The 26,559-nt window shown below is 36.0% G+C and overlaps 2 protein-coding genes across 2 annotated transcripts; both read left to right on the top strand.

Annotated features, from left to right (window-relative positions):
• The first annotated feature begins 356 nt into the window (after positions 1-356).
• Positions 357-22,933, top strand: LOC145604489 (uncharacterized). Its single transcript, XM_081660371.1, has 35 exons — positions 357-681; positions 1,743-1,910; positions 2,041-2,130; positions 2,275-2,411; positions 2,506-2,596; positions 2,772-2,854; positions 2,970-3,076; positions 3,542-3,694; positions 4,995-5,059; positions 6,749-6,836; positions 6,948-7,026; positions 7,519-7,627; positions 7,989-8,048; positions 8,153-8,271; positions 9,922-10,294; positions 10,385-10,578; positions 10,654-10,726; positions 11,460-11,610; positions 11,702-11,871; positions 11,964-12,314; positions 12,693-12,860; positions 12,959-13,252; positions 13,441-13,617; positions 15,614-15,877; positions 16,112-16,210; positions 16,292-16,476; positions 16,698-17,033; positions 19,043-19,196; positions 19,320-19,430; positions 19,531-19,698; positions 21,019-21,145; positions 21,689-21,853; positions 21,936-22,051; positions 22,134-22,193; positions 22,474-22,933. The coding sequence occupies exons 1-35, from the start codon at positions 475-477 to the stop codon at positions 22,651-22,653; spliced, it is 5,472 nt and encodes a 1,823-aa protein (XP_081516497.1). The 5' UTR covers positions 357-474; the 3' UTR covers positions 22,654-22,933.
• Positions 22,934-23,792: 859 nt separating this feature from the next.
• On the top strand, positions 23,793-25,753 carry LOC145605661 (uncharacterized). Its single transcript, XM_081661733.1, has 4 exons — positions 23,793-24,151; positions 24,659-24,729; positions 24,826-24,912; positions 25,003-25,753. The coding sequence occupies exons 1-4, from the start codon at positions 24,028-24,030 to the stop codon at positions 25,267-25,269; spliced, it is 549 nt and encodes a 182-aa protein (XP_081517859.1). The 5' UTR covers positions 23,793-24,027; the 3' UTR covers positions 25,270-25,753.
• Positions 25,754-26,559: the final 806 nt, after the last annotated feature.

Below are 26,559 nucleotides of genomic sequence, written 5' to 3'. Positions count from 1 at the left end.
CAAAAAAATAAAAGATCAATAAAATAGAAAATCGCTAACACCATAAGTGGATTTTCTCGTGAACACATTTTGCTACGAATTACGCTTGATTCTCATTTCAATCTTGAATTATCTCCGATTTTACCAATACTTTTTAGTATTTTATTTTTTCCGTCTATCAGCTAACATAAATAAAGCCGATTTAAAACAGTCCGTCAAACTAGCCAAACGAAATACTTCCTCCGTTCCTAAATTACATTCCTGCTGCTCTCTATGGACAGGAATAAATGCTGAAAATAGGAATGTAATTTAGGGACGGTGAGAGTAGTAATTGCCTAATTGTTGTGTATTGCCAAACAAGAAACACCTCCAAAGTCCAACTAAAAAGCCCCAACTCCAAATTCCCAAAGCTTCTACGGTTCTACCTTCTCAAAACTCTGCAAAACCATAAAACCAATACAACAACAACCAACTAAAAAGCTTAACCGAACATCAATGGCGGATTCATCGCAGTCTCCGGCGACATCGACGTTGTTGTCGGCAATGGCGGCTTTATCAGACAAGGAAAGAGAAGAAATGTTGGAAAGAATGCTTACCAACTTAGCTTTCTGCGACGATTCCAAGCTCCAAAGCTTACTTGCAAACCTTCTTCCTCGTGCTATCGCTTGTCTTTCCTCTCAATCAACCGCAATTCGGAACAAGGTCCTCTTTGATTGCTCGATTTTTCTATTGTTTTATTGAATTTTGATTTTGCTTTTCATTTTTTGTTTTGCGGATTGAATTTTATTCAAAAGTTTAGTTGTTTATTGGAATTGATTGTTTTTAATTTGAAAGTTAGGGTTTGTGATGATTAAGGATGGAAGTAGTTGATTTAGGTATGGAATTTGGTGTTTTGAATTAGTTAGCTTTAGTTAGTTGATGATTAAGGTTGATTATAGTTAATAGTGGTATGATTGTGGTTGGAGGTGAACGGTGATTGATCATACTAGTAAAATGCGATTTTCGTAATTATGCAACAAATTGTATAACAACGAGCATTTGCTTCGGTTTGATGAGCTCATGTATTACAAATGAACACATATAGTGTGGGTTTAGGATTCACTTGCTGGTTAATTTGGCTGGAGTTTGATGTTAATTGTTAGTTTTGAATAGAAATAGTTGATACAAAATAATGCAATTTCCTGAATTAAGAAATAAAGAACAAGTAGTGTATTACGAAAAGTGATAACAATGTAGAGCATTTATTTTCGCTAAGGTAAGGTCATTGGTAACGACAAGAGGATTGTCTGTATGAGACATTTGCGATGGATCATACAAGAAATTGTTGCTATAATGCTAGTATTGCTACTAGATTTACTTCCCAAGCAAATTATTGGTATAGGTGTGCTGGTTTCAAGGAAGCTCTTTGCATAAAAGTCTAGAGCATTTTCTATGCTTCATTGATGATGCATAAAGCTGTTAAGTGTGTGAGGAATTGATGATTTGAAAGTGTATTCAAGAGTATACAAACATAAGAAGCTAGAAGGAGCATGATTTTCTGACCTATGATATATTAATGCCCTTTTCCCATTAGAGTCTATTGGAATGCAGGGGGCTGTCATTTACACACAAACCATCTTTGATTTTCTGTATCATGAAGTGGTGACGATTTTAATGTTTTAATGCTCTTGAATAATTTAAATCTTCATAATTTTGCTTGGTTGGTAAGTGAATGGTGAATTTTCATTCTTAGTTGGTTTCTATGTTGTTGCTGTACAAAGTAGGTACTTGAAATACTGAGTCATGTAAATAAGCGTGTGAAACATGAGGCAGGGATTGGATTGCCATTATCTGAATTGTGGAGTATGTATTCTGAAGCTACCACTGCTCCAATGGTCCGGAACTTTTGCATCATCTACATTGAGATGGCATTTGAACGTGCACAAATAGAGGTGTGACTTTTTTTTTTTTTTTTAATAAAAACTTCATCCGACTTTCAATGCTTAGAGGATTAATTGGCAATCAAATTTTACTTTAAGAAAACCCTTCTAATAATTGTCACCCTGTAATGCTTCTTCACAGGTTCCGAAAAGTATGGCTCCCAATCTCTTAGTGAACATTTCAAAGCTTCCTCCTCAGCATCAAGCAATAATATTGAGAGTAGTTGTAAAGGTATTATTCAGTATCATTTCTATTATAAACCATCATCTTGGAGGCAAATTGTTTGTAAATGGGGACATTTTGCCCCGCGCACACCCCCCCCCCCCCAATGGAGCTCTGTCAACATCTTACTTTATCTACCATTTCTGGCTTCAGGTCATAGGAGAAGCCTATTCTGTTAAGATTGATGAAGAAATTGCTGCAAAATATACTATGACGAGAGGTTCTCAGGACTCTGAAATGTTTGTTGATTTTTGCTTGCACACTATGTTGTACCAACCTACATCTCAAAGGTCTAATCTTGCTAGCCTCCAAGGTTTTGAAATTTTGGGGTGTTATCATCCTTTTTGACCTCTTATACTGTAAATTGATGTTTTATTCTTTCAGTGGCGGATGTCCAGCCGTTCTTTCAATATCCCTGGCAGAACGTGTCACTGGGAAGCAACCATTAAAAAATGAGATTCTTTTGAGTAGGAAGGTGACATTAGCTAAATGCTTTATCCACTCTTTATTCTTCTATTTCTGGCTGATATATTTTCAGACATTTATTATAATTCAATTTTCTACTCAACATTATATGCAATTGCAGATGTTATTTTTTTTTTAATTTTTTTTTTTTAAATTCAAAATTTTAAATTTTCATCTTCTTACAGTTAGGGATATTGAATGTCATTGAATCCATGGATCTTCCAGCAGATATTGTTTACCCAATATATCTAGCTGCCTCTGCAGACAGGTAAACTTACATACACAAGATGTATATAGCTAGTGAACTAATTTCTCTTATAACATTGAATCTTTGTACGAGAGGTGTAGATCCTGATATTTTTTTTGACATATATCCATGCAAGTCAAGAGCCTATTGCTAAGAGAGGGGAGGTACTTTTGAAGAAGAAGGGATCTATGGCTGATCTAGATAATCCAACTCTTATCAAAAAGTTGTTTTTACTATTCAATGGTAAGCTAGCTGTGTATCTGCACCTTCAACTCTAGCTTATAGAGTAATACACTTCTCATGAATTTCATCTGTCCATATAACTCTGCCTGAGTTTATTAAACTAATTTAAGCATGATTTAATATGATCTCTCATTTATATTGAACAACAAATTATTCTAAATATAAAAGAGCCATTAAAGTCTGATGCTATAAGCATAAGCTCATTGGTTTGGTAGCAGCTATTGAGAAAATATCTACATCTTTCTGCCCTAAAAGCTATGGCTGCTTACTACACTCAACTCAACTGGTTATTTAATGAGCATTACCCAAATAAACTATCCGATGAATATATGATGTTGCGGCAGTGCATCACCTAAAAGTTATCTGGTGCAAGTTTTTTTTTTTGTTTTTGTTTTTGTTGAGAAATTTTTTTTTTAGGAATTAGCCTAATCCATACTTATCTGTATGACATCTTTTGTTTATCAGGAAATGCTGCTACTGAAACAATTGCTTCAGAGAATAAAGTTTCACCTGCATATTATCCTTTGAAGACTAGGCTGATGTCTGTATTTTGTCGGTCCATTGCAGCAGCAAATAGTTTCCCTGCTACTTTGCAGTGCATTTTTGCCTGTATATATGGTATATTTGCTGTATTCTCTTTCATTCTTGAAACAAAGGTTCTGGAATTGTTCATCTTGTTTTTCAATGTACATGTTGGATTCTAGATTCTTGGAAGAATGTACCTCGATGTTGATGTGTATTGTGGTTGGTCTTCCTTAATTGTAGTGTAGTTGTGTACAATTTTATCCTCAAGTTTCTGGGCTTTGGGCTTGTTTGTGTCTTTGTGAGATAGCTTTTAGCTCGTGTGGATTTTAGCTTGTCAATGTGGTCAGATTACAAATGGATATGCTTGGTAAATACTTGGTTTTTTCATTGAATGACAGGCTGGTTTTTTTAGACAAAATGAAAAGCCGGTTGGTTTTAAAATAATTAGCCGGCTTGTCAATTACGAGCCATTTTAAATATACTTACGCCAACAACTATTTTTACCGAATATCTTTTTGAATTGGTAATATTACTCGTGAATTAGAAGTTGTTAATCCATAGTCATATGTTTTTGTTTGATCTCAAGTAATTTTTTATACTTGTTGGGCCCTTGAAGAGAGATCACCTAGCATTTAAGTGAGGTTCTGCCCTAAAAACATACTGTAATAGGAGCAGCCACAAACCTTGTGTTTGACCATTTCTTCGGTTTGGGATAAATGGATAATTGTTTTTCACACATATGCATACTCTCATCAATACTTGTCTCCATATGTGTGGTTTAACACTACCTTATGATTATAGTACACCCTTCATAGTTTTGGGGTCTACAACACTTCTCACGAATTTCATGATATCATGAGACCTCACTAGTACAACCGTAACAAAATGTGGGGATTATTTGTTGTCTAATTGACATGTCCTTATCATGGATGGTCACACAAGATCTCCGGTTGTGCTCTCGTCACTTTCTTAACTCCCCCTCACTTGCAACATCTTGGATTTCATCACATATTACCCTCTGTGACTTTCGGCCAATCTAGGCAATCTAGACTTGGCCCGCATTTGTTTGGCCTGGTCATGTCTCAAGATCAGAGTAGAGGCCACTTAGCATACATGTTAAGTGAGGTTCCATCCTAAAGCCATAGAGCAGTAGGAGTGTGTCAAAAACCTTGTTGGCTAGTCACCTTCATACTACTTTCCCAATGTGGGACAATTATTCTTTGCACACACTTGGGAAACTCCCAACAATAATTACTTCAGTTCTTACAATTTGCTGTGTGTTTTAGGTCATACTGCAATGCTGTTGACGTAATTCTGTTGTGAAGATTGTTGATTTCTCGTTGATGGAATAAGATTATGTACCTGATGCTCTTTGCATAATTCTCTGTAACAGGAATTGATACCACTCCAAGACTAAAGCAGTCAGGAATGGAATTTGCTTTCTGGGTTCTAAAACATGTACGGGATATTCATATTGGTCATAAGCTTTTCCCTTCAAGTTGTTAATTATTCATATTGGTTATAAGCTTTTCCCTTCAAGTTGTTAATTATTCATATTGCTTGCAACATCTCACTATTATAGAATAGTAATAGACAAGAGCCTTATTAATATTGATGTTATTTTGATTTTTGTGTATCTTCAGTTAAAGGGAATAGCTTATGTTTAAAGTCACTTCTTTATTGCTAGCCATGTAATTCCATTAGTGCAGCTCCTGAGTCCTGACCGCAGAGTTAGGACCGCAGAGTTATGCTAAGAGCTCTAGTGTTTTGTGAACTGATTAGTCCCTTTTGTTAGGTATGTTCTCTTCCTTGGTCTGAACAACTGACATGCATGCTTCTTAGGAGATGTTTCAGTTGCAGACTTGCAGCCCACTTGCTGGTTCTGCATAGCTTATATGCTGTGATTGACCCTACCTGGCCTACCATCATTTTACCATATGCATTGTATTAAAAAATAAACTTATAGGGAGCTTGGTTCGTATATTGGTATAGGTTTAGATTTTAGGTATGAGGAATAGGTTTAGAATGGGTATGAGGTATAAGTCCCTAATGTTTGTTTAAGAAAAATTCAATTTTTCAAACCCATACCTCAAACCCACAAGGTACGGGGTTTAGAAACCCAAGGGGAAGGCTGAAGGTGGGTATGACTCATACCACACCTCTAGGTATTAAAAAAAAAAAATTTACATTCCCTCACAGAAACCAAACACAAGGTATTTAGAATTGAGTTTCAACCTCATACCAGCCTGTATTTTTAACCCATACCACTTTGTGAACCAAACACCCCCTTAGTATGACAACATGTACTTTTTAATATGTGAGCTTGCCTGTTTTTTCCCATTTAATAATACTTAGTGAATGACTGTAATGGAGCAAATGTGATGTAAAGGAGTACAGGTGGAGCTTGGAAGAATTATAGCTGGTATTGAGATTGCTGGGTGCTGCAATTGGAGAATGGAGATTTTTTGCAGTACTTGCTCTGTATAGCTTGGATATAATCATAGATTTTGTTAGAGGGTGATCCTAACCCAACATAGTGGCAGGTGCAGCTACAAGACAATCATAGATTTGGAAAGTGGTTGATGATAAGACACCTAGAAAATTGTAAATCTACAGTGACCTGTCTGGAGTTCATGAAGGAGCTGGAAGAGCTCCCCATGGTGATTTTGGGAACTGATGCTGAAATAGTGGACTTGGAGTCTTGATGATTGCATATGCACATGGGATATATTAGACTTATACATCAATGTTTGATAACAAATTTAATGAAGTTTTGTTTTGTTATACATTAATAGTCAGCTGCAACTTACAGATGTCAGGACTCAGTCCCAAGGAATGTACTAACAGAAAGTGATTTACTGCTATGCTCTTGAATTGCTCCTCCTTCCATTTACATATATCACTCTTGGGGCCCTTCTATTGACTTTTTTTGTGTAATTAATATATTATTATAGCGTATTCATTTTCTCCCAACTGAGATGATATCTTGAAATACTAGAGGGGTTTTAAGCTGTAGCTTTTTAAGTCCTGCATACTGTCATATCTGGATGACTATTACTCAATCCAATGTACGAGTGCCTTGACTATAACTCAATCCAATGTAGAGTACAACTTTTTTTATTAGTTCATGCTCCTGTCTGTGTTCAGGCAAGAATGGATCAACTTAAGCTTATGGGCCCTCTCATATTGACTGGAATTCTGAAGTCTCTTGACGGAACAAACAATCAAGAAGCAGGTATAGTTCAATATTTTGAACTTTTTCTTATCTGTATTTCAATTAGTTTAACTTTTTAGTTTGATGGAGGCATAGTTTACCCTTACTCAAATGTAAGTTGTGTTTATTTAGATTCTATATCTCGGGAGACGAGGACATTTGCGTATCAAGCAATTGGAATGCTTGCTCAGCGCATGCCTCAGCTTTTCAGGTGATCTCTTACAACATTCCTCCATTCCCCTTATTCCTTGGCTCTTTGATATGAATTAGTCTCTCCTATCTGTTTAACTAAAACTATGGCACCAAAATTCTTAAACTACTAATTTCAGGTGAATAAGAATCCTCCTTATTCTCTCATGAACATGTGTCTCACAAATCCATACAAGTTTTTTTACGAAGAACTCGAAATACTTGACTCTTAAAATATCCCTTCATATAGACTTATGAGTCCTATGTTACCTAGGTATCCTAATTGCAATAAAACACAATCTTTTTTGTCACATGTAAAATCCTATTTTTAATGAATAAGGAAAGCCATGCAGCTTCGTTTATTTTTATCTTACTTTAAATAAAATCCTACGTCCCTTATAATTTGGGATTACATTTATTTGATAATATTAAACTAAATGTGAAAATACCCTAGATACCCTTAATATCCATATCATTCCTCCTTAGTGCTCATATCATAATTGTTTTCTTACAGGGATAAGATAGACATGGCTGTTCGTCTTTTCGATGCTTTGAAATCTGAGTCTCAGTTTCTTCGATTGGTCATTCAAGAGGCTACAAGCTCCCTTGCCTCTGCCTATAAGGTGATCCTAGTTCTCCCTTTGTTCCTAGCTCTGAGGCTTTCAACATTACACTATTGCCAATTTACTTATTTTCATTTATCTTCTGCATGAACCAATTGTAATTTGGTTGTACTTCTTAGCTCTTAGGTATCTTGGTTGTAGGATAATTCTTGAGGGGGTGGGGGTTACTAAGCAATATTCTCGTCTTGTTAATTTGTGATTGAGAACAACTTTTTTATTTCATTTGAATGTTTTCAAATGGCTTGATGATCTCTATTGCTTTGTTATTGTTCATGAGAGCTCCATAGGGATGATATTACCTTGGACTTCTTGTTTCTGAGCCCAATAGTTTTTCTCACTTTATTATTTTTCTGAGCATCAGGGAGCATCATCCAACATATTAAAAGATTTGGAGCAACTCTTGCTCGATAACTCACAAGTGGTAATTTAATATTTTTTGTTCGTGCTTCTTTCTATATATTTTTTTTCCTTGTCATTTTTGAAGCTTAATCTCTCACTTATATGCTTTTCAAAAATGTTTTGAAGGACAAAAGTGAGGTGCGATTTTGTGCTGTGAGGTGGGCGACATCATTGTTTGATTTGCAGCACTGTCCTAGCCGTTTTTTATGTATGGTTGCAGCAGATGACCCAAAGATGGATATACGGTACTAGTAGCTTTCAATTTTTATAGATATCTACATCATTCTGCTCATTGTAAATTTTGATTTTTTTATTTTAAGTACACCTTGTCCTCTTGTTGTACTGTTTTTAATCTTTGTGCAGTTATATAAATAAATATTTGTTGTGTAATTATCATCTATTCGATGTCCATCTGAGTATTGTGCTCTTGTGTTCTCACTAGCAGGGTATTCTCACTAGCTATTTGTGTTCTTCTTATGATGATACGCATCACAACATACATAACATAAATTCCTTTTTAGCATACTCCTCTACAGTAACATTTTAGTACTATGGATTACATGCACACACATTGACACACGCACCACATTTGTTTTTAATGTAATCACACTATTTTCCCATCCAACAAGATATTCTCTCCTAAAATGACCATGAAGGCTATGTAGCTGCATTGTTTCTTGTTAAAAGTGTAATTAAGTTTTATGAAAGGATAGTTTACTATTAAATACTGAGGATTTTTCATAGGGAAACCTTTAAGTATCTGTATATTACAGTAATTACTCAGTGGATGCCAGGTAGGCATTTGTATGTTAGAGAATGAAGGTTATAAAAACTGTGATTGAGGAAGCTCTCGTGTAATTTGTTCAGCTTTGAACTTGGAATCGGAAAATAAAAGCATGTCTGGACCAAAAGTGGACTGTACTTTATCGTTGCATTTACGAAAGAGGAAAGAAATCATTAATTTAAGCTGATGTGGCTATATTTTTCCATTTAGTTAATCTGCCCATCCTTGTTTCTGTGTAAATATTAAACTTAACATGCCTAAGCTGAGTATGACTGTATAGATTTTTAACTCTGTTCAAGTTAATGTAGCACTATCTTGGTTCCAATGAATTAAGAGTCAATGAGATCAATATAGATTTGCATATTCTGTTTATATAAAGTTTTTTAAGTAAATGGTAATGTGTATGCTTTAATGTATCCGTACAATATTGTATTTTGTATTTAGGGATTGAGGATGATAAAACTAGCTCCAGACAAGGACTTAATTAATATAGGATGAACCTTAACAAAGCTTTAAATTGTTATGAAAAATGAAGTATTTATGAACAATAATAAACTAGTTGTTCTACAACAAAATGAAGACCATCCTTGGTAGCATACAGACCAGCCTTTGTTGGCTATTGTTCACTCTGAACTGAAAAGCTGTATACGTTGTTTGTGATATATTCTTATTTACTTTCTCTATGGGTTTGCTTACTGTAGTCATCCAAGTGTTTCTGTCATATATTGTAACAAAAAGTTTCATTATGTCATAAAATTTGAAGTGAAGAGGCACTCCTCAATGGTTCTTAGATGGCTGTTGGGAAATATTAATGGCTTTAGTTTGCTTCCAGAGGGATAGATCTATTTCATAATACGAAACAACAATAAGATATCCAGCTTATGCCTACACAGGGCACATTAAATTGGTTTAAGGCCAGTTACCTTACTGGTTGAGATACTGAGAGTCTGGATAGAGAAAAGCTATTGAAGTGATATCGTCCATTGTAAACTAAAATTTAGGTCGTCAGAAGTAAAAGTGCTAGATATTATTAGTGCAATTATTTCTGCTCTTTCTACTCTGATTTTGTCGTTTATTTATGTCCCTTTGATTCTATGTTTCTCACTTGTAGGGAAATGGCAACTCAGGGGCTGTTCCCTGATGAAGGAAGATCCATTAGCCAAAAGATAGATCTTAAATATCCCAGAGTTGGAGACATGTTGGATTGTATCATCAGGCACCAACCAAAAGTGTTAGAAGTTGCAGAAATAGAAATGAGGGAGCGACTCCTTTTCCCCTCCAAGACATATGATGCCATGATTAAATTTCTTTTGAAGTGCTTTGAGTCTGACATGCTACAGGATGTCTCTAAGACAGCTGAATTCCAGCCTACTGTGGAAGCATTGTGCTCTCTTATTGAACATGCTATGGCTATTGAAGGTTCTGCTGAGCTGCACGCTAATGCTTCCAAGGCTTTGATTGAAATAGCAGCTTACTTTCCCGAGGTATCTCATATTGGTGAATCAACCGCGTTATGCCTTTTTTGCCTGCTCATTTTTTCCCTCTTTCCTCACATGTTTTGCCCTATGAATTAGGTGCTGGCATCACGGTATGCCTCAAAAATTAATTGGTTAAAGCAATTACTGGGGCATGTAGACTTTGATACGCGTGAATCTGCTGCTCGTTTGCTTGGAATAGCTTCTTCAGCTTGTCCTGTTGCTGTGTCATCTTCCCTGATAAGTGAATTGATCGCTGTTATTAATCCTATAAGTGGACCACATAAAACGAGGTTTGCTCATTTATATTATTGACTAAGTCGGGGTTTAGTATATATGTACTGATTACTAGGTTGATTTGGTTTCAGATTTGAAATGCAGCATGGGGCTTTATGTGCTATAGGGTTTGTTACTGCAGATTGTCTATCTAGAGCACCTGAGGTTTGTGAGGTTCCACTCTTTATCCTTGTTTTGTTAGTCATTAGAGTTGTTATATGTTAGGTTATCAGGAGCCAATGTGCCGTATTCTGTATAGATAGTGAGCACTGAGAAGAGTTGGAGTTTGACACCTGGGAAACAATGAACTGATCATACCTGAGAAACAATGAACTGAACAAATGAAATTCTTTTAACCCTTTTTTTGTTACTTGCTTTGTCTTTCCAATTCGCTATCTTTAATTGTCGTCATTTTTGAAAATTCTTCCTCAAATTTGTTGGCGTTTGATGGGGCTGATGGGGGCTGTAGACCTATAGTTTAAGTTGGAAAGATAAAAGTAATTTTCATATGACATTATCTCTTTGATTCTAGACTCACTGCTGCCATTCTCACGCAACCCTCCCTCCCACTCTTAAAAAATATGTCACCAGCGGCACATGTCACTATGTCAGCTTTACTCTTTTTTCATATGTCCTCTATCCAGCAATTACCTTCCTCCTGTCACCAGAGGGTTTTTGCACTTTCAGAGGGCTAAATTCCTCATGGCCTATGATTACCGGGTAATTGGGGAGGTTGCTCTCAGTCACAAATATATTGCTTTGTTGAACTGTGAGCTTCTTTTTTGTTTATTTGCTGTAATACATTTGATTTTTCTGTCAGCTCAGCTTGGGGTTTATGATGGTTTTGAAGCTAATTCTTTTTCTATAACTGAAAGATACTTGTATTCTGACATGGTAGGTGCCAGAAGCGGTACTTCAGGATACTGTAAAAAGCCTGGTTGATGTTGTTAACTTTGAAACTGCTACAGTGGCTTCTATTGCAATGCAAGCACTTGGACATATTGCATTGCGTGTAGCATTGCCATCACTTGTTAATGATTCTGGTCCTGGTAAAGTACATTATGATGATTTCTTCAGTTGATTATGTTGTACCTTCTTGAAAATGTTTTAACAAGTAGTTGCTGGCGAAAATTCTTGTAGCGTCTGTGTTGACTGTTCTGCGGGAAAAGCTGGGCAAACTTCTTGCTGGAGATGATACAAAAGCAATAAAGAAAATAGCCTTATCTCTGGGGCATATGTGCATGAAGGAAGTCTCACCTTCTAGTTATAATGTTGCTCTAGAACTTATATTTGGTCTCTGTCGTTCAAAGGTACGTGCTATGATTTCTGCAGGTCATATTTTTCCAATGAACTCATTAGCTTAGGTAAATGATCTGTTGTTTGAAACTTTTTGGCTTCACAGGCTGAGGATGTTCTATTTGCTGCCGGGGAGGCTCTTGCATTTTCTTGGGGTGCTGTTCCTGTGGATGCTGATGTTATTTTGATAACCAACTATACCTCACTTTCAACGACTTCAAACTTTCTTCTGGAAGATGTTTCTTCTTCTTGGTTGAAAAAAAATTACAATGATGAGAATGAATCCAATAAAGATGCTCGAGATATGGCCCGAGATTTAATCACCAAAAAAATATTTGACACTCTTTTGTACAGCAGCAGGAAAGAGGAGCGCTGTGCTGGGACTGTTTGGTTGTTGTCATTGACCATGTATTGTGGCCGTCATCATACAATTCAAAAATTGCTTCCTGACATTCAGGTTTGCAAGTGTGTTTATTCATGTAATATTGTAATTAAAAATCTGAAGTATGCCCCTATATAGATTAGCTTTGCGTCCTCATGTTGTGTGTGTGCATGTGTGCGTGCTTGTGTGTGTGTGTGTGTGTGTGTGTGTGTGTGTGTTCAAAACTTGGTCTCTGTTTCAGCCTGTATACTTTGGAGTTTGGACGTCTATATACAACTGAAACTCACTATATCCGTGTAAAGAATATTTCTCAAGGCTGAAAGTATGTTACTGTAGACCTTTTGCCAACCTGTTTGTGGAGAAAATTCTTTTTTTTTTTTTTTTTTTTTTTAAAATAATTTTTATAGGGTGGTGGGGGTTTGGGACCTTATTATTTTCATTTTCTGATTACAGGAAGCCTTCTCACATTTATTGGGCGAGCAGAATGAACTTGTTCAGGAGTTAGCATCACAAGGAATGAGTCTTGTTTATGAACTTGGTGATGATTTAATGAAGAAGAGTTTAGTGAATGCACTTGTTGGCACTTTGACTGGTTCAGGGAAGAGAAAGAGAGCTGTCAAGGTAAATGTGCTTGTTGTTTCTATGATTCACGTTATTTGGTGTTGGTATTTGCACAAATTATTTAATTTTATCTTTATACTCCTGTTTGGAGCCTCTAGCTCGTAGAGGATTCAGAGGTATTTCAGGAGGGAACTATTGGTGATAGTCCCAGTGGGGGAAAATTGAGCACATATAAGGAGCTGTGCAACATGGCAAATGAGATGGGCCAGCCAGACCTTATATATAAGTTTATGGACCTTGCTAATTATCAGGCAGCTCTAAATTCTAAGAGAGGAGCTGCCTTTGGATTTTCTAGGATAGCAAAACATGCTGGCGATGCTCTTCAGCCTCATCTCCGTTTGTTGATTCCAAGGCTGGTACGCTATCAGTATGATCCTGATAAAAATGTTCAGGTAAGCACTAAGCAGTCCTAACCTATGACTTGTGAATTCTTTTGGTGCTTTTGTAACCTCAGCTTCATTCTGGATTTAATTTAGTATTAATGACAATATTATACTGTCCAAAATTATTATTACTATTATTATTATCATCATCATACTCTCATTATTGGCCTTGCATTTGTTGATTCTGTTCATGTTAGGATTCAATGGCACACATATGGAAGTCGCTTGTTGTTGATTCGAAGAAAACAATTGATGAACACTTCGATCTTATTCTAGATGATTTATTGACTCAGTGTGGTTCTAGGCTTTGGCGCTCTCGTGAGTCTTCATGTCTTGCACTTGCAGATATTATTCAGGGACGCAGGTTTGATTATGTAAGTAACTAATCATTATATGTTGATGAGAAATCCTGCTATGATTTGGGACATTATATGATTTTTGTAGTTAGTATCTTTTGGGATCTTGGGGTAGGAGAGTGTTGCATGCCATACTCGGACTAAGCAATTTTCTGAGTGTAAGACCAATCTTTTGTGGAGTTGGGTTTCCTCTTCTCGTTGCCTAGTGGATCTTTTTATAGCTTGATTAAAGAGAAAAAATGTCAAGAATCTTGATTATAGTAAATGCTTCATAGCCTACAAGTATTGTAATGCAACTTCCACCTATTTGGGATGATAATAGAGAAAGAGAAAATATTTGATACCGGCCAGTCATGGTGAACATGATGTATTTGTCATTTGTGTGTGACCTTATGTTGTAAGCAGCAAATCTGCAATGGAAATAACTTCACACTTCCTCAGTTTTACTAAAACTGTAACATTTGCAATTTGTCCACTAGTTTAGGCAAGAAGAGGAAAAGCAAGTGCGTTGCTGACCCATGTGATGATATGAAAATAAATGTACATTTTAAGAAAAATAGAGACTTGAGGGGAGGGAAGTGGAGAGAGAGAGAGTGTGGGCCAGGTATGAGTAAAGCACATGGGTTAAATTGTAAAAGTTGTCAAGAAAGTGTTGCAATTTTTTAAATGAACATCTCAAACTAGCATGAGTTGCAATAGTTGTGAAACACTGGAAATATGTTTTGGTTGGGCATGAGTTTTGAGATGCATGTTTTTTTTGCATTTACCACTTGTCTGCCACAACATTATTTAGAAAAATACAACCTAATTGTTTCACTCAAAATTGTGGATTGAGTAGTCTCTTTGTGTTAATGTACACTGCAGTGTGTACACGTGTGCCGCTTATATGTGGGCACACGTGTCCACGTGTGTGTATGTGTGGCATTTTCACTATGCAGGTGTGATGCTTTTCCTAATATGTCTCTAAAATGAAGACTTGCTCACACTTTTACAAATGTGCTCTTTTGTAGGTCCTTTGGAGATAATCTCTCTAGTAGTTTATATTAGCTAGGGGTAAGACTGCATTAATCAGGGCCTCTCTTGCCTCATAAGAATAAATTGTTGCTGCTATGTACCTTTGTGAGTGTGATTTTTGTACTTATATTAGGGTTTAGGGTTTCTGTTAAGATTGCATATGGGTACTCCTAAAGAGGAAGGGTGATGGGTTGTAAGACAGGGAAGAGTAGGAATCAGTGTGATGTTAAAGAGCAATCATTTGTCAAAGATGGCTTGTATAATACTTTAAGAATTGCATGCATAGCCGCATACCTGGTGGTGTTGATATCTCTTTTTCTTTGTATTCACATTGGAGGGTCTGCATTGTGAAATAATATAAAAGCAGTTACATGATGCAAAGGGATGCAAAGGCTGTTGCATTATTGATTTTCAACTTGCCTTTATGTGATGGTCTGTTGCTTTTTGCATCAGTGCAGTCCATCTCTATTACATTTACTGTTACTTTTTTTATTGTCCCCTTACTGTGAAAACATTTGACTCATATTTTGGACATTATAAATCTCTAGATGTTCTTTGCCTAAGGTCCTAGAAGTATATTTTCAAGTACTCTGTATATGTTATAAAGTTGATTAATATCATAGGAATTTTTTACTCTGTAATAGCTGTAACTCTTTGGGTAACCATTGTCATTATCATCAAAGGATGACTTCTTGTGAATTTTTTTATTGGGGTTTTATGATTTTCAATAGGTTTGCATCTAGGCATTTGATCTTTAACTTGATCTTCATATAACCTTTAATCAGATTATGTTAACATCAAAGTATGTTGACATGACAATTTGGGTTTAATTGTCGATTTTAAACTGCGCTTATTGGTGTCTAATATTTATGTTTTGTTAGTTTGTAGGAGTTGGTCCTTTGTGTTTCTTCACTTTGTTGGGGTTTTCAGATCCATCTTTGGAAATGGTGATAACTAGCATCGTATTTGACACTGATCTTAAATGTGACATTTTTTCCAGATTGGGAAGCATCTTAAAAAGCTCTGGATGGCTGCATTCCGTGCTATGGATGATATAAAGGAGACTGTCAGGAATTCTGGTGATAAGTTATGTCGTGCTGTCAGCTCCCTCACTATAAGGCTCTGTGATGTTTCACTCACTGATAAATCTGAAACTAGCCAAGCTATGGATATTGTGCTGCCACTTTTGTTAGCAGAAGGGATTATGAGTAAAGTTGATAGCATACGTAAGGCATCTATTGGAGTGGTTATGAAGCTTGCAAAGGTTAGCAAGAAAAGAATTTTCCAGTCCAAATTTTCTTTTCACATAGTACATTCAAAAATTATGGATGGTTTTTTTTTTTTTTTATTTTTTTTTTTTTAAAAGCCTACTACTTCTAATTGAAAATGATGGTTAAATTATTGTTCTGTATTGTACAAAATTACAAATTAGACTTTTTAGTTGTTCCGCAAGGGTAATGAGTGATACAATAAGTGGTTAAGCTTTGATCAATTTCAGGGTGCAGGAATTGCTATCCGTCCACATTTGGCTGATTTAGTGACTTGCATGCTGGAGAGTTTGTCAAGCCTGGAAGATCAAGGACTCAATTATGTTGAGGTATCATGAATATTATCTATTTATTGACATTTGCCTTATTCTGAAGCCAGTATGACCGATGCATGTTTCTCTCTACCATAGCTGCATGCGGCAAGCATTGGATTACAGAAAGATAAGCTTGAAAATTTACGGATTTCAATTGCAAAAGGCTCTGCAATGTGGGAAACTCTTGAGCTATGCATTGACGTAGTAGATGAGCCATCATTAGATCTATTGGTTCCTCGGCTTGCTCAGTTGGTCAGATCTGGGGTTGGTCTCAATACTAGGTATGAAATTTAACTTAAGGACATACTTAACTACCTTTTCATAACTATACGCAGATTTATCCATCAAAAAATAATTATTAGAGAGGTTAGTTATTTTGTTTGTGAATACAATTGTACCATGCCTGACAAATTGCTGAAATATATCTATTTTATGGTGAAAGTGACTTAGCCCTTTTTTTACTTGATTCTCACTTTTTTTTTTTTTCTTTTTTTTTTTCAAGGGTTGGTGTAGCATCTTTTATTACCTTACTGGTACAAAGAGTCAATCTTGAGATTAAACCCTTCACAGGAACGCTGCTGAGGCTTTTGTTCCCTGCTGTCATTGAGGAAAGAAGCGCATCTGCAAAGCGTGCCTTTGCCAGTGCTTTTGCAATGGCCCTGAAGTATTCAGCACCTACTCAGGCTCAACAATTTATTGAGGAAGTGGCTGCACTACATGCAGGTGACAGGAATGCTCAGGTGTCTTGTGCTGTTCTACTAAAAAGCTGTGCGTCCTTAGCTGCTGATGTCTTGAGTGGTTATCATGTGACGATATTACCCGTGATTTTCATTTCAAGGTCTGGATCAGGATACAAGGCATTTATAATGATTTTTATATTATATGCTTAAAAATGCATCTTATTCTTGTCACTCAAAGTCATCGAATATTATTTTAGAGTTGACTGCCTAAAAACAGTTTCGTAGATAACATATACATAGTCTTGTTTTTATTTCTCTTGCAGCATGCTAGTAATATAAGATTCCTTCAAGTAAATCCTAGATCTACCATCACTATGGCATCCCTGACAAGATTTTAGGGTACTCTTTCTTAGGATTCTGTATAGTCTGCCTTTGATACATTTTGAAATATATAACGGAGTGTCAGGCCGTATCTGGTTCACCTTAGTTTGCTTAGTTAAGTAAGGATTAGATTCAAATCATCTCTGCTCCCAAGTTTATCTGGAAGGGTAAGGCTCCAAAGCTTTTCTATGGATACCAGTTTTGGAATTGAATACCCTGGATAATTTGCTGTTCCAGTAACAACCTTGAGCTTTTACCCCCTAATGTTTATGTACCCACATCTACTTTACTCTAATTTTGGTAATCGCATTTAACATCTTACCTCCATTACCCCACCATATCTGTACCATTCCACTCGCTCTCTTATTTTATCAACCTTTTACTTACATCTGTGTTTTCAGTCTTTCACTGTATCTCTCTTACTTTATCTGCCCTGATCTTGCACCCACTCACCTCTCCTAGAGAAAAGTGTCTACATTAAATGAGTACCCAAAAGAAAAGAACCGACGGAGTATGTGAAAGTGCTGAATGTTTTCCTAGTTTCTTTCTCCAATTGAATTGGCTTCATTTTGTGTCATAATTCTTTTGGTTTGAAGGGTGATTTTTTTGCTACGGGTTTCTTTATTGCAAATTATGCAAATGAGGTGTATTGGTTCTGACTTCTGAGAGGAGCAGAGTAGAAAGCTCTTTGGAGGCTCATGTTTTTATAAGTGAGCTGGGTTCTTTGGTTAAAGCATAATGATCATTGATAACTTAGTTCACAATAACTCGATAAGGCTGCTGGGTCGGAGACATGAGGGATTTGTTAGCTTATTTATGGTCTGTGGTGCCTAGGGCTTCTTGAACTTATTTACTTTTCAGATGTCTACGGTGATTTGCATGGCTCTTGTGATTTTTAGAGGAGGACTTTTGTTCTCTTGTTGTACTGTTTTGTAATTTTCGACAGATTAGTGATAGTGGTAGACTAGTAGTTAATTTATTTTCTATTGGTATCGACAATAATCTTTTAGATTTTACAATAATTCTGATAAGATCGTCTGTTTATTTTAAGTGAAATCAGCAAGGTCTCAGAAACTTGGTAGATCTGAAGTACAGTGAATCTTGTATATAATTGAGAAGTCAACTGCATTGTTGCACTGTTTGGGCGTAAAATTCGGCTAGATCCATGGGTTATGTCGGTTTGTGTTAGAGCAGATCAAAGCTTGAGCCTATCAGGCCCTAGGTAAGCTTGATGAGTGTAGCTTAGCCCTGGCAGCTTGGTCTTGTGCTTGGCTTGACAACAACATGCTATGAACATACAAGAAACATAAATGTTCCTATAAAAAAATTTAAAAAAAATATTGGAAGGAAAAATTAAAAAAAAAAAAAAAAAAAAGAAGAAAGAAGATATGGTAGTAATGATAACTGGTGTGGGACTTGCCAAGCTGGTAAAGCTCAAATGTAAATGTTGGGGTACTTTATCATGTATGGCCATGGAGCCTAGGTCAGACTCTCATTTTTCTACTCAATTCTGATGATTTAACTTAGTTTATTAACTATGACGACAATAGCTGTTATGATATCATCTTGTATATGTATATTGGATTCATGCCATATGGGTGTGCTTCCTGTGAGTTGTATTTATTATTGGGGTAATCAGATATGATAACTGCATTGCAATTAATTAATGACCTTTTTGGGTACTTTGTATCTTACCTCTGGAGTCTGGACTCTGGAGTATTGTTTGTTTAAAAAGAATTGAGTTGTCATAGTCTGAGTGCATTCAAATTAATCTCAAAATTTGCAGATTTGAGGACGATAAGCATGTGTCTTGCTTATTTGAAGAGGTGTGGGAAGAAAATACTAGTGGCGATAACGTCACTCTTCAATTGTATTTGGGAGAGATAGTTTCACTTATTACAGATAGCATCACTTCATCATCTTGGAACTCCAAACGAAAGGTAGAAACTCTTCATTTTGATATCAATGACTTCGTGAGTTCGTGTGGCTAAATCACCAGATATACTGGTAGATTATGTTATTGAATTTTTTTCCTTCATATGAACTTCTTTGGTTGACAACAGGCAGCGCAAGCAATTACTAAACTTAGTGAGACATTGCATGAATCGCTTTCCACTCATTGTCAAGTTCTACTGAGCTCGTTGCTGAAGGAGATTCCTGGTCGACTGTGGGAGGTTTAATTTTCTGCCTATAACTCCTTTCCTAGAGTCTACATGTTGAAGATCTATTCTAACCTTCAATGATGTTTTTTAATTGAACTTGAATCTGCGACAGGGAAAGGATGCTCTTCTAAATGCATTAGCTGCCCTTTGCACATCTTGCCACAATGTTATTTCTTCTGCTAATCCATCAGCTGCTAATGATGTCCTTAGTGTGGTTACCACTGCATGCACTAAGAAGCAAAAGAAATTTCAAGAAGCAGCTCTATGTGCTTTAGATCAGGTAATTCTTATATGCAGCTTCTTAACTAAGTGAATGTAATTACTCTTTCACGGATTTTATCCTATTTCCACGACTTAAGAGGAACAAAAGGGAACCATTTAGTAATTAAGACAATCAATTTGAATGATTCCAACATGGAATAGAGTCACCATGAAGAAAAGGGTGTACATGTTTTTAATGGATGGATTATAGGATTGGTGGTGGAAGCTGGAGCTTATGATCATGATAATATGAATGAAAGACTGTTAATTTGATAAGAATGAGAGGCAAGTTCACCCGAAGGATGAGCTATCCAGATAAATTGTAGGCTTGTAGCAATCACCGTTTGTAGTTACTGTTCAGCTCTTGGCTCATTTGGAGCCTAGGTAAGGCTCTCATTCCATTGTTGTCCCTAATCAATGCTGTTTTCTCCAATCTTATCGGTTGACTTCCAATAGTGTTTAAGCCACCAGTCTTTGATGACAAATTAACAATCTATGATTCATCCTTTAGAAAAGTTCTTCGTGCAATTCCTTCTCTGGCCTTGACATAGTTAAACACGGAACATATCGATCTTAGAATCTCAACCTTGAATATCCAGTGTTTACATGCTCCTGTGGAGCACTAGACTTGGCTTTGCAACTCTTCCCCTAGCTGTTTTTTAGTCAAACTATCCTCCTGTATTATTGTCTCTGTTGTTTTTTTTTGGCTATCTAATGCTACAGTATAGTTTCACAGGAGTACTGGGCACTTCCTTGAACTTAAAACTTTATCCTAAAAATTTTACTTCCACTCCCATGTCTACTTCAAGACCTTCATGACTCTTAAACCTTCTTACAGTATACCTTAAATTCCTGATTCCCTCCTGTCTATATCATTATACAAAACTCTGGCTACTAATCATCACTAGACGCCACCATGTAATCATGAATTAGCTGCTGGAGACTTCTGTTATGCTTAGCAAAATTTACTAGGAATTTGTGCTATTCTCACTGAAGTAGTAAAGTCCATGTTTAGTATGCGCTGCATTCTTGAGCATGTATGACTGTTTGTGCTGTCTATGGGTCTGTTGACTCTGTTCCTACATCTGAAACTACCCTAAACTGCTGGTTTGTGTTCACTACATTTACGTGCTCTGCCATTACTATATGGTAGATTATTACTATCTAGAAAGCTAAAGAAGACGAGCTCAATTTTTCTACGAGGAAAAGGAACTCCTGCGATTCAAAAATTTTCGAAGAACATTTTGTAGAATATTTTTGTTGGTGTTTGCAAGGGGAATATTAACACAAGCTATCCGTTGAGACACAATATTAACAATTGCCCTCTTCTTTTTTGTAGGTTATCAAGGCTTTCAATTCACCAGAGTTTTTTAATGCTGTTTTCCCATTGTTATGTGAGATGTTTGAGCCAGCTGCAGGAGATAAATGTACACAAGAACCATCTGGAAGTGCTTCCCTTAAATCAGGTAGCATGTGAAGTGTTATTATGGAGCATTTAACTTCTCAAATTATGGGGTCCGTATATATTACAGCATAATAGAATTTTAGACCTCAATTGAGTGTTAACTGTTAAGTAAGAGCAGTACAGAAAAACATAAGAAAATTCTCTGGTGTATCTCCTCAGCCTTGTTAATTCATGTGACGTTCATGGTGCTTGGACCTGGTGTATCTTCTCAAAGTATGGTTTCAACTAATTTAATGAAATGGAAAATGTATTACTTGTTAATTCTGTTCATCTTAGAGATGCCTAAAGAAGTGGTAATCTTATGAGGTACCTTAGCTTAGATACCCAATCATATCCCGTCAACCTTCAGATCATCTATAAAGTTGACTATATATCCTTTAACCAAGTATAATGCAAATTGTCTGAGGTTTCCTTTCTTAAAATCCCCTGCAGGAGGCTTGAGAAAATTTGATATTATGTGGAGTGCAGAAATATTTTTTTATCATGCTATGTTTTTTGATTTATATGAAAGGTCTTGATAGTTGTTACATGTATGGTCTGACAGTTGCAAGTTCTGATAAGGAAGAAGATAGTTATGTGCCACGTAGTAAAATTTTAGATTGCACCACATCTTGCATAAGTGTTGCTCCTATTAATGATCTTCTTCAACAAAAGCACAACTTGATGTTGCTGTTATCCCATGCCTTATCACCTGCATTTCCGTGGACAGGTAATTTGATGTTTGATTAGATTGCTGATTTATGAGATAAGTTATTGCCATTGGTTTTTGCTAACACTCTTGTTATGAACAGTCAAAGTGTCGGCATTTATTACCATAAAAAAGCTCTGTTCAAAGTTAAAAGCTACTGTATGTGGTTCAACCCTAGAAGATCCTTTACTTGCTGGTGCAGTGGCGTTAATCAATGAGGTGCAGCCAAAATTTAATTATTTAACACTGCTAACTGTTCTATATTTACCTTTGGATTGTGACCTCTTTGTTGCTTCTTCAGTTATTCATCAGTGTATCTGGCAAAATTGTGGATTGTATTAGCACTGTAAAGATCGCACAGGTACGGGTTGCTTTTGCCATATGTAGTTTGTTTGGAGAACTTAAACATTTGCGAATAAATGGATCATACTAAGGAGTAATAATAAATTGAAAACAATACAACTGATTGGAGTCAGCTAATCCATAAAGGATTTTGGATAATAACTCGTTCTCTCATGATAGTGGGGGAAAGGGGGTTGTTTCCCATCTTATTGCAACTGCAATATGCTTTGGTAGTAATATTTTTTAGCCTTGAAATTGTATTCACGATCTGACAAGGTGTCTTTATACTATTCAACTAGGTTCATGTTGCTGCAGCTGAGTGTTTGCTGGAAGTGATTGAAGTCTTTGGAGCTATTCAACCAGCATCTGCAGTAGATGAAGGGTTTAAAGAAAATCTAGCTCAGTTATGTGAAAATGAAAAGAATGAACTGGCAAAATCATTGTTAAAAAACTGTATCGTCCACCTTGAGAAGTTGTAACCAGTCCCACAATTATAAATCATGAAATTTTGGATTGCTGTTAACTATTGAGGCAGGAACGAGCTGCGAGTTCATAAATTTATCCAGATGCTAGTTGAATGTGTACGAAAGGAATGCGCATAGATTACGAGCCAGCTCAAATGTTATTGCACTAGTAATTAACTGGTGTATGCAGCTCTCTACTGTCATCTCCGTATATGTTGTTGATACTCGGTTTTTATACAAGTTCAACATTACAGGACACTAAATTGTGCAAATCCCTTACTACTGTTTGGATCAAGTATTACAACATATATTACTGTCTTTTATCATTCTCCATTGTAAAAATAAGGGCATGTTCACTTCAACTTAATTTCAGTTCGATTCCTAATTTTCTTCTCTCATAAAATATTCATTTCAGTTCAGCTCCAATCAGTTCAGTTTAGTTCAGCTCAGTTCAGTAAATGTGAACAGGTCCTAAGGGCATGTTCTGATCGACTAAACTGAAGTGAATATTTTATGAGAGAAGAAAATTAAGATAAGAACTGAACTGAAAATAAGCTGAAGAGAACATGCCCTAAGTCTAGCTCAATAAGATCTTAATTTTAACAAAACTAAAGCTAATTTCATTAAAAATAATTTTATTTCAACAAAACTATTAAAAAAAAAAGGGTTTTTAATGCAACTTGATAATCTAGAATATTTTGTCTTTTCATCACTTTTGTCAATTACAACTTATATGTCTCTCTAGATTATGAAAAAGCCTATCAATTGGCTTCGATTTGAATCTCCATTTGATCCTCTATTCCTCACATTAATAATTTGTTGAATTTTTTCCAAACTTCTGCCAAAATCGCTGCAATTTCAAAGATGTTTGCCGTGAAGTTGTTTTTTGCACTACAAAGCTACATTAGGACAAAAACACTTGTAGATCGGTGTTATTACCGTTTGTCTATTTTTAATCTTTTTTTTTTAAGTTTATTTTAAAATTGAAATGTTTCCTTTAGTGTCTTAGTGAAACGCTAAACGTCATTTTTTTTTTTTATTATTGGTCAATTTTTATTGTATTTTGTCGTGGTTAAATTTTTTTTTTTTCACTCGAATAAGTATTATTTGTACGGACTTATATAAAAAATAGTTATTTTAGCATTCTTTTTTTTTAAAAAACGAAATTTTTTTTATAAAGAAGAAAGCCAATTTCCAGATATACCCCTGATGCTAACCTAAAATTCCAAAGCAAAGTAGCCTAAACCCTCGTCTTCCTTGGTAAAAAAAAATTTCCTCTTAGGTTTTTTTAGTCCTGCTCGGCTTTCACTCTCCCACCGCTGCCCTCCTTCGAAAACCGGCGTCGGCTCGACTGCTTCTGCAACACAATAGTTTGATTGAAATTGCAAGATGAAAATGCGGGAAAATAAGGGAGGTGCGAAAGCAGAAACCGGAACCTCTTCCAGAAGTGGCTTGGAATTAAATGGCAAACAATTGGATTTTCGCTCTATTATGAAGGAAGTTGAACTTCTTGGTAAATTCCCCTCTTTTTTCTTTCAATTTTTGTTGCTCAATTTTTGATAGATGCTATGAATGTGACATAATCTTAGGTATTGAATTTAAAGATTTCAGTTTTGTGTTATTATTTGGGGTAAAGCTTGCAACTTTATATCTTCAATGTTATAATAATATGTGCTTTGTATTACTGAGTAGTAAATTTGCAGAATTTGGGAATTGAGACTATTGGGGGGACTGCAATTTAGCTTTAGTGGTACTACGATACAACCGGTTGTACGATAGAAATTGCGTATGGATGATAGATGTTATTCTTCTTGGGTAATGAAGTACCTTGTCTCTAGTTTTATGTGTCTCCAAATAGAATTTTAGGGGATGGGGGATGCAGGATATGTGCTCCTTACATTTGCAAACTTCTTAACTGCTGTGAATTTTAGCTTCTGTATTTATCTATGGTTATGTGATATGGTTGTGAGCTGTTTTCGATTGTATTGCTGGTGATTAATTAAACTTAATGTCATTGCAGGATCCTCTGATATGACATGGAAAGAGAGGAAGGATTTGCAGAATAAGAAAGTCGTTTCATTGGGTGGAAAGGTAGGCACACTGTTGACATACCTTATGTTTGGATTTTGATCTGAAAATTTTGATTGAATTTGCTGATAAATAACATTTTGTGTTTATGTGTTAAAGGCTCCCAAGACACAGAGACTACCACTAAGTGTAGCACGGCCAATGATGAAGAATCAAAAGAAAAAAGAAGAGAAGATGTTGCAACAGGTGGTGATTTCAGAGATGGACTTCAATTTGTCTGAAACTTGCTAGATTCTGAATGTATAGTGGAAACTTGCTGATATAACCTTTTTGCAGGAGTTACTCCTCGGACATTGTGGCGAAAGCCTTATCAAAAGGACTAAAAAGCCTGAAGAGAAGCGCAGACCTGAAGATGGAGTGCTGAGATCAAGTGAAGGACGTTTCCGAAATGGAGTTCTTGATGTCAAGCATTTATTGAAATCTGCTCCACCTCCAAGAAATGATGATCATGGTCCTCCTATGCCTAGCAAAGGGAGGAAAAAGAAGGGTGGCAAAAGAAAGGGTGGCAAAAAGAAAGGTGGTGGTGGGAAAAAGCGCCACTAAGAAGATTATTGAGCGGAAATAAACCTCAACAGCAAAAAATACAAGTACTGCTTTGTACAATAGAAGCAGCCAAAGCATATTCGAGTGAGAAACGATATCCTTACATGCTCAAAAATCTTTCTGTGTACACTGTCACACTGTGAGTAGCATCTTCAACGCTTTGCTCAAAATTTTCATCCACGGCTGTTTCAGAGGTTGTAGCTTGTATGCCAGTGCTGATCAGAGATCATCAACTAGGTTGTTTTTTGTGGTAGGTAATGTGGTGATCGGGAATTTTGTCAAACAACACTGTTAAGTGTTAACCCCTATAAAGTTGTCTCTCTCCAAGTGTGCCTATTCAATTCATGGAGTATACGAGGATTAGCAATTTAGCATATATACTCCGTACTATATTGGTGTTATTGATCTCACTTAGTTTCATCTATGTTTGTTCAATTGTTCATTGTATGAGTTACAGTAGTTTATAAGAAAATTTACATTTGGAAGTTCGCTCCATACTATACCTGCACTAAAGTCAAGTGACAAATTGACAATTAAGACTTTTGACGTAAGTTCAAAACACAAAATCACAAAGTTATTGTTTGCGCTTTGCCCCCTTTTTTTATGTAACAAACGAAGAATCGGCCTGGCTAATTTGTTAATTCACTTCAGGTCATACTATAGTGAAGTTTACAAAAATATCATGACAATGTTTTATTTACAAAAATATTGTAGCAATTTGTCATTTGGTTTAAATTTATTTAGTTTGAACCAGTTTTAATGGAATCATATTGAAGTCTCAATGGTTGATTTTAGAAATCAGTCAACATTATCTATATGAACTTTGTTATTGGCTCTAAAGGGTGTACATGGTCCAGTTTGTTGTAGTTTTGGCCATTACCCAAACTAAACTGTAACAGCGTAACACTGCAGTTTGACATTTTTCCTAACCGGAGCATCAAGGTTTAACACTAATACGGTTTGGCGTGGTATGAATAATTTAAAAACAATTTAATATGACTTCGGAAAGTCAAGTTGGTGATTGGAACAATTTGTTGCAGCTCTTGACTCGGTATACAACATAATTCCGATATAGCCATAAAATTAAAACGTATATTCTCGGTACTTTATAGACCTATTGGTAGACCAATGGACCTGTTATCGTTGCAAACCAACTACTACAATCATGGGAGACATCCCTCACATTCAATTTAATTTTGGAAAATTTTTCTAAAATTGGCCCAAAAATGTGGATTATAGCCTTAGCTTTGATCTGCTTTTCCTTCAAACTCAAATGTATCCAATTACAAA

The sequence above is a fragment of the Chenopodium album genome, chromosome 22 (genome assembly GCF_948465745.1).
Source record: "Chenopodium album chromosome 22, dcCheAlbu1.1, whole genome shotgun sequence".
Classification (NCBI taxonomy): Eukaryota; Viridiplantae; Streptophyta; class Magnoliopsida; order Caryophyllales; family Amaranthaceae; genus Chenopodium; species Chenopodium album.
Note: the sequence above shows the minus strand (reverse complement) of the source record. Positions and strands in the feature narration are given on the sequence as shown.

Coding starts and splice junctions, on each gene's coding strand:
- LOC145605661 (XM_081661733.1), top strand. CDS start 24,028: ATGAAAATGCGGGAAAATAAGGGAGGTGCGAAAGCAGAAACCGGAACC. Junction 24,152..24,658: donor GAAGGAAGTTGAACTTCTTG/GTAAATTCCCCT, acceptor ATGTCATTGCAG/GATCCTCTGATATGACATGG. Junction 24,730..24,825: donor TCGTTTCATTGGGTGGAAAG/GTAGGCACACTG, acceptor TATGTGTTAAAG/GCTCCCAAGACACAGAGACT.
- LOC145604489 (XM_081660371.1), top strand. CDS start 475: ATGGCGGATTCATCGCAGTCTCCGGCGACATCGACGTTGTTGTCGGCA. Junction 12,315..12,692: donor AATTGCTTCCTGACATTCAG/GTTTGCAAGTGT, acceptor TTCTGATTACAG/GAAGCCTTCTCACATTTATT. Junction 22,194..22,473: donor GCACTGTAAAGATCGCACAG/GTACGGGTTGCT, acceptor CTATTCAACTAG/GTTCATGTTGCTGCAGCTGA.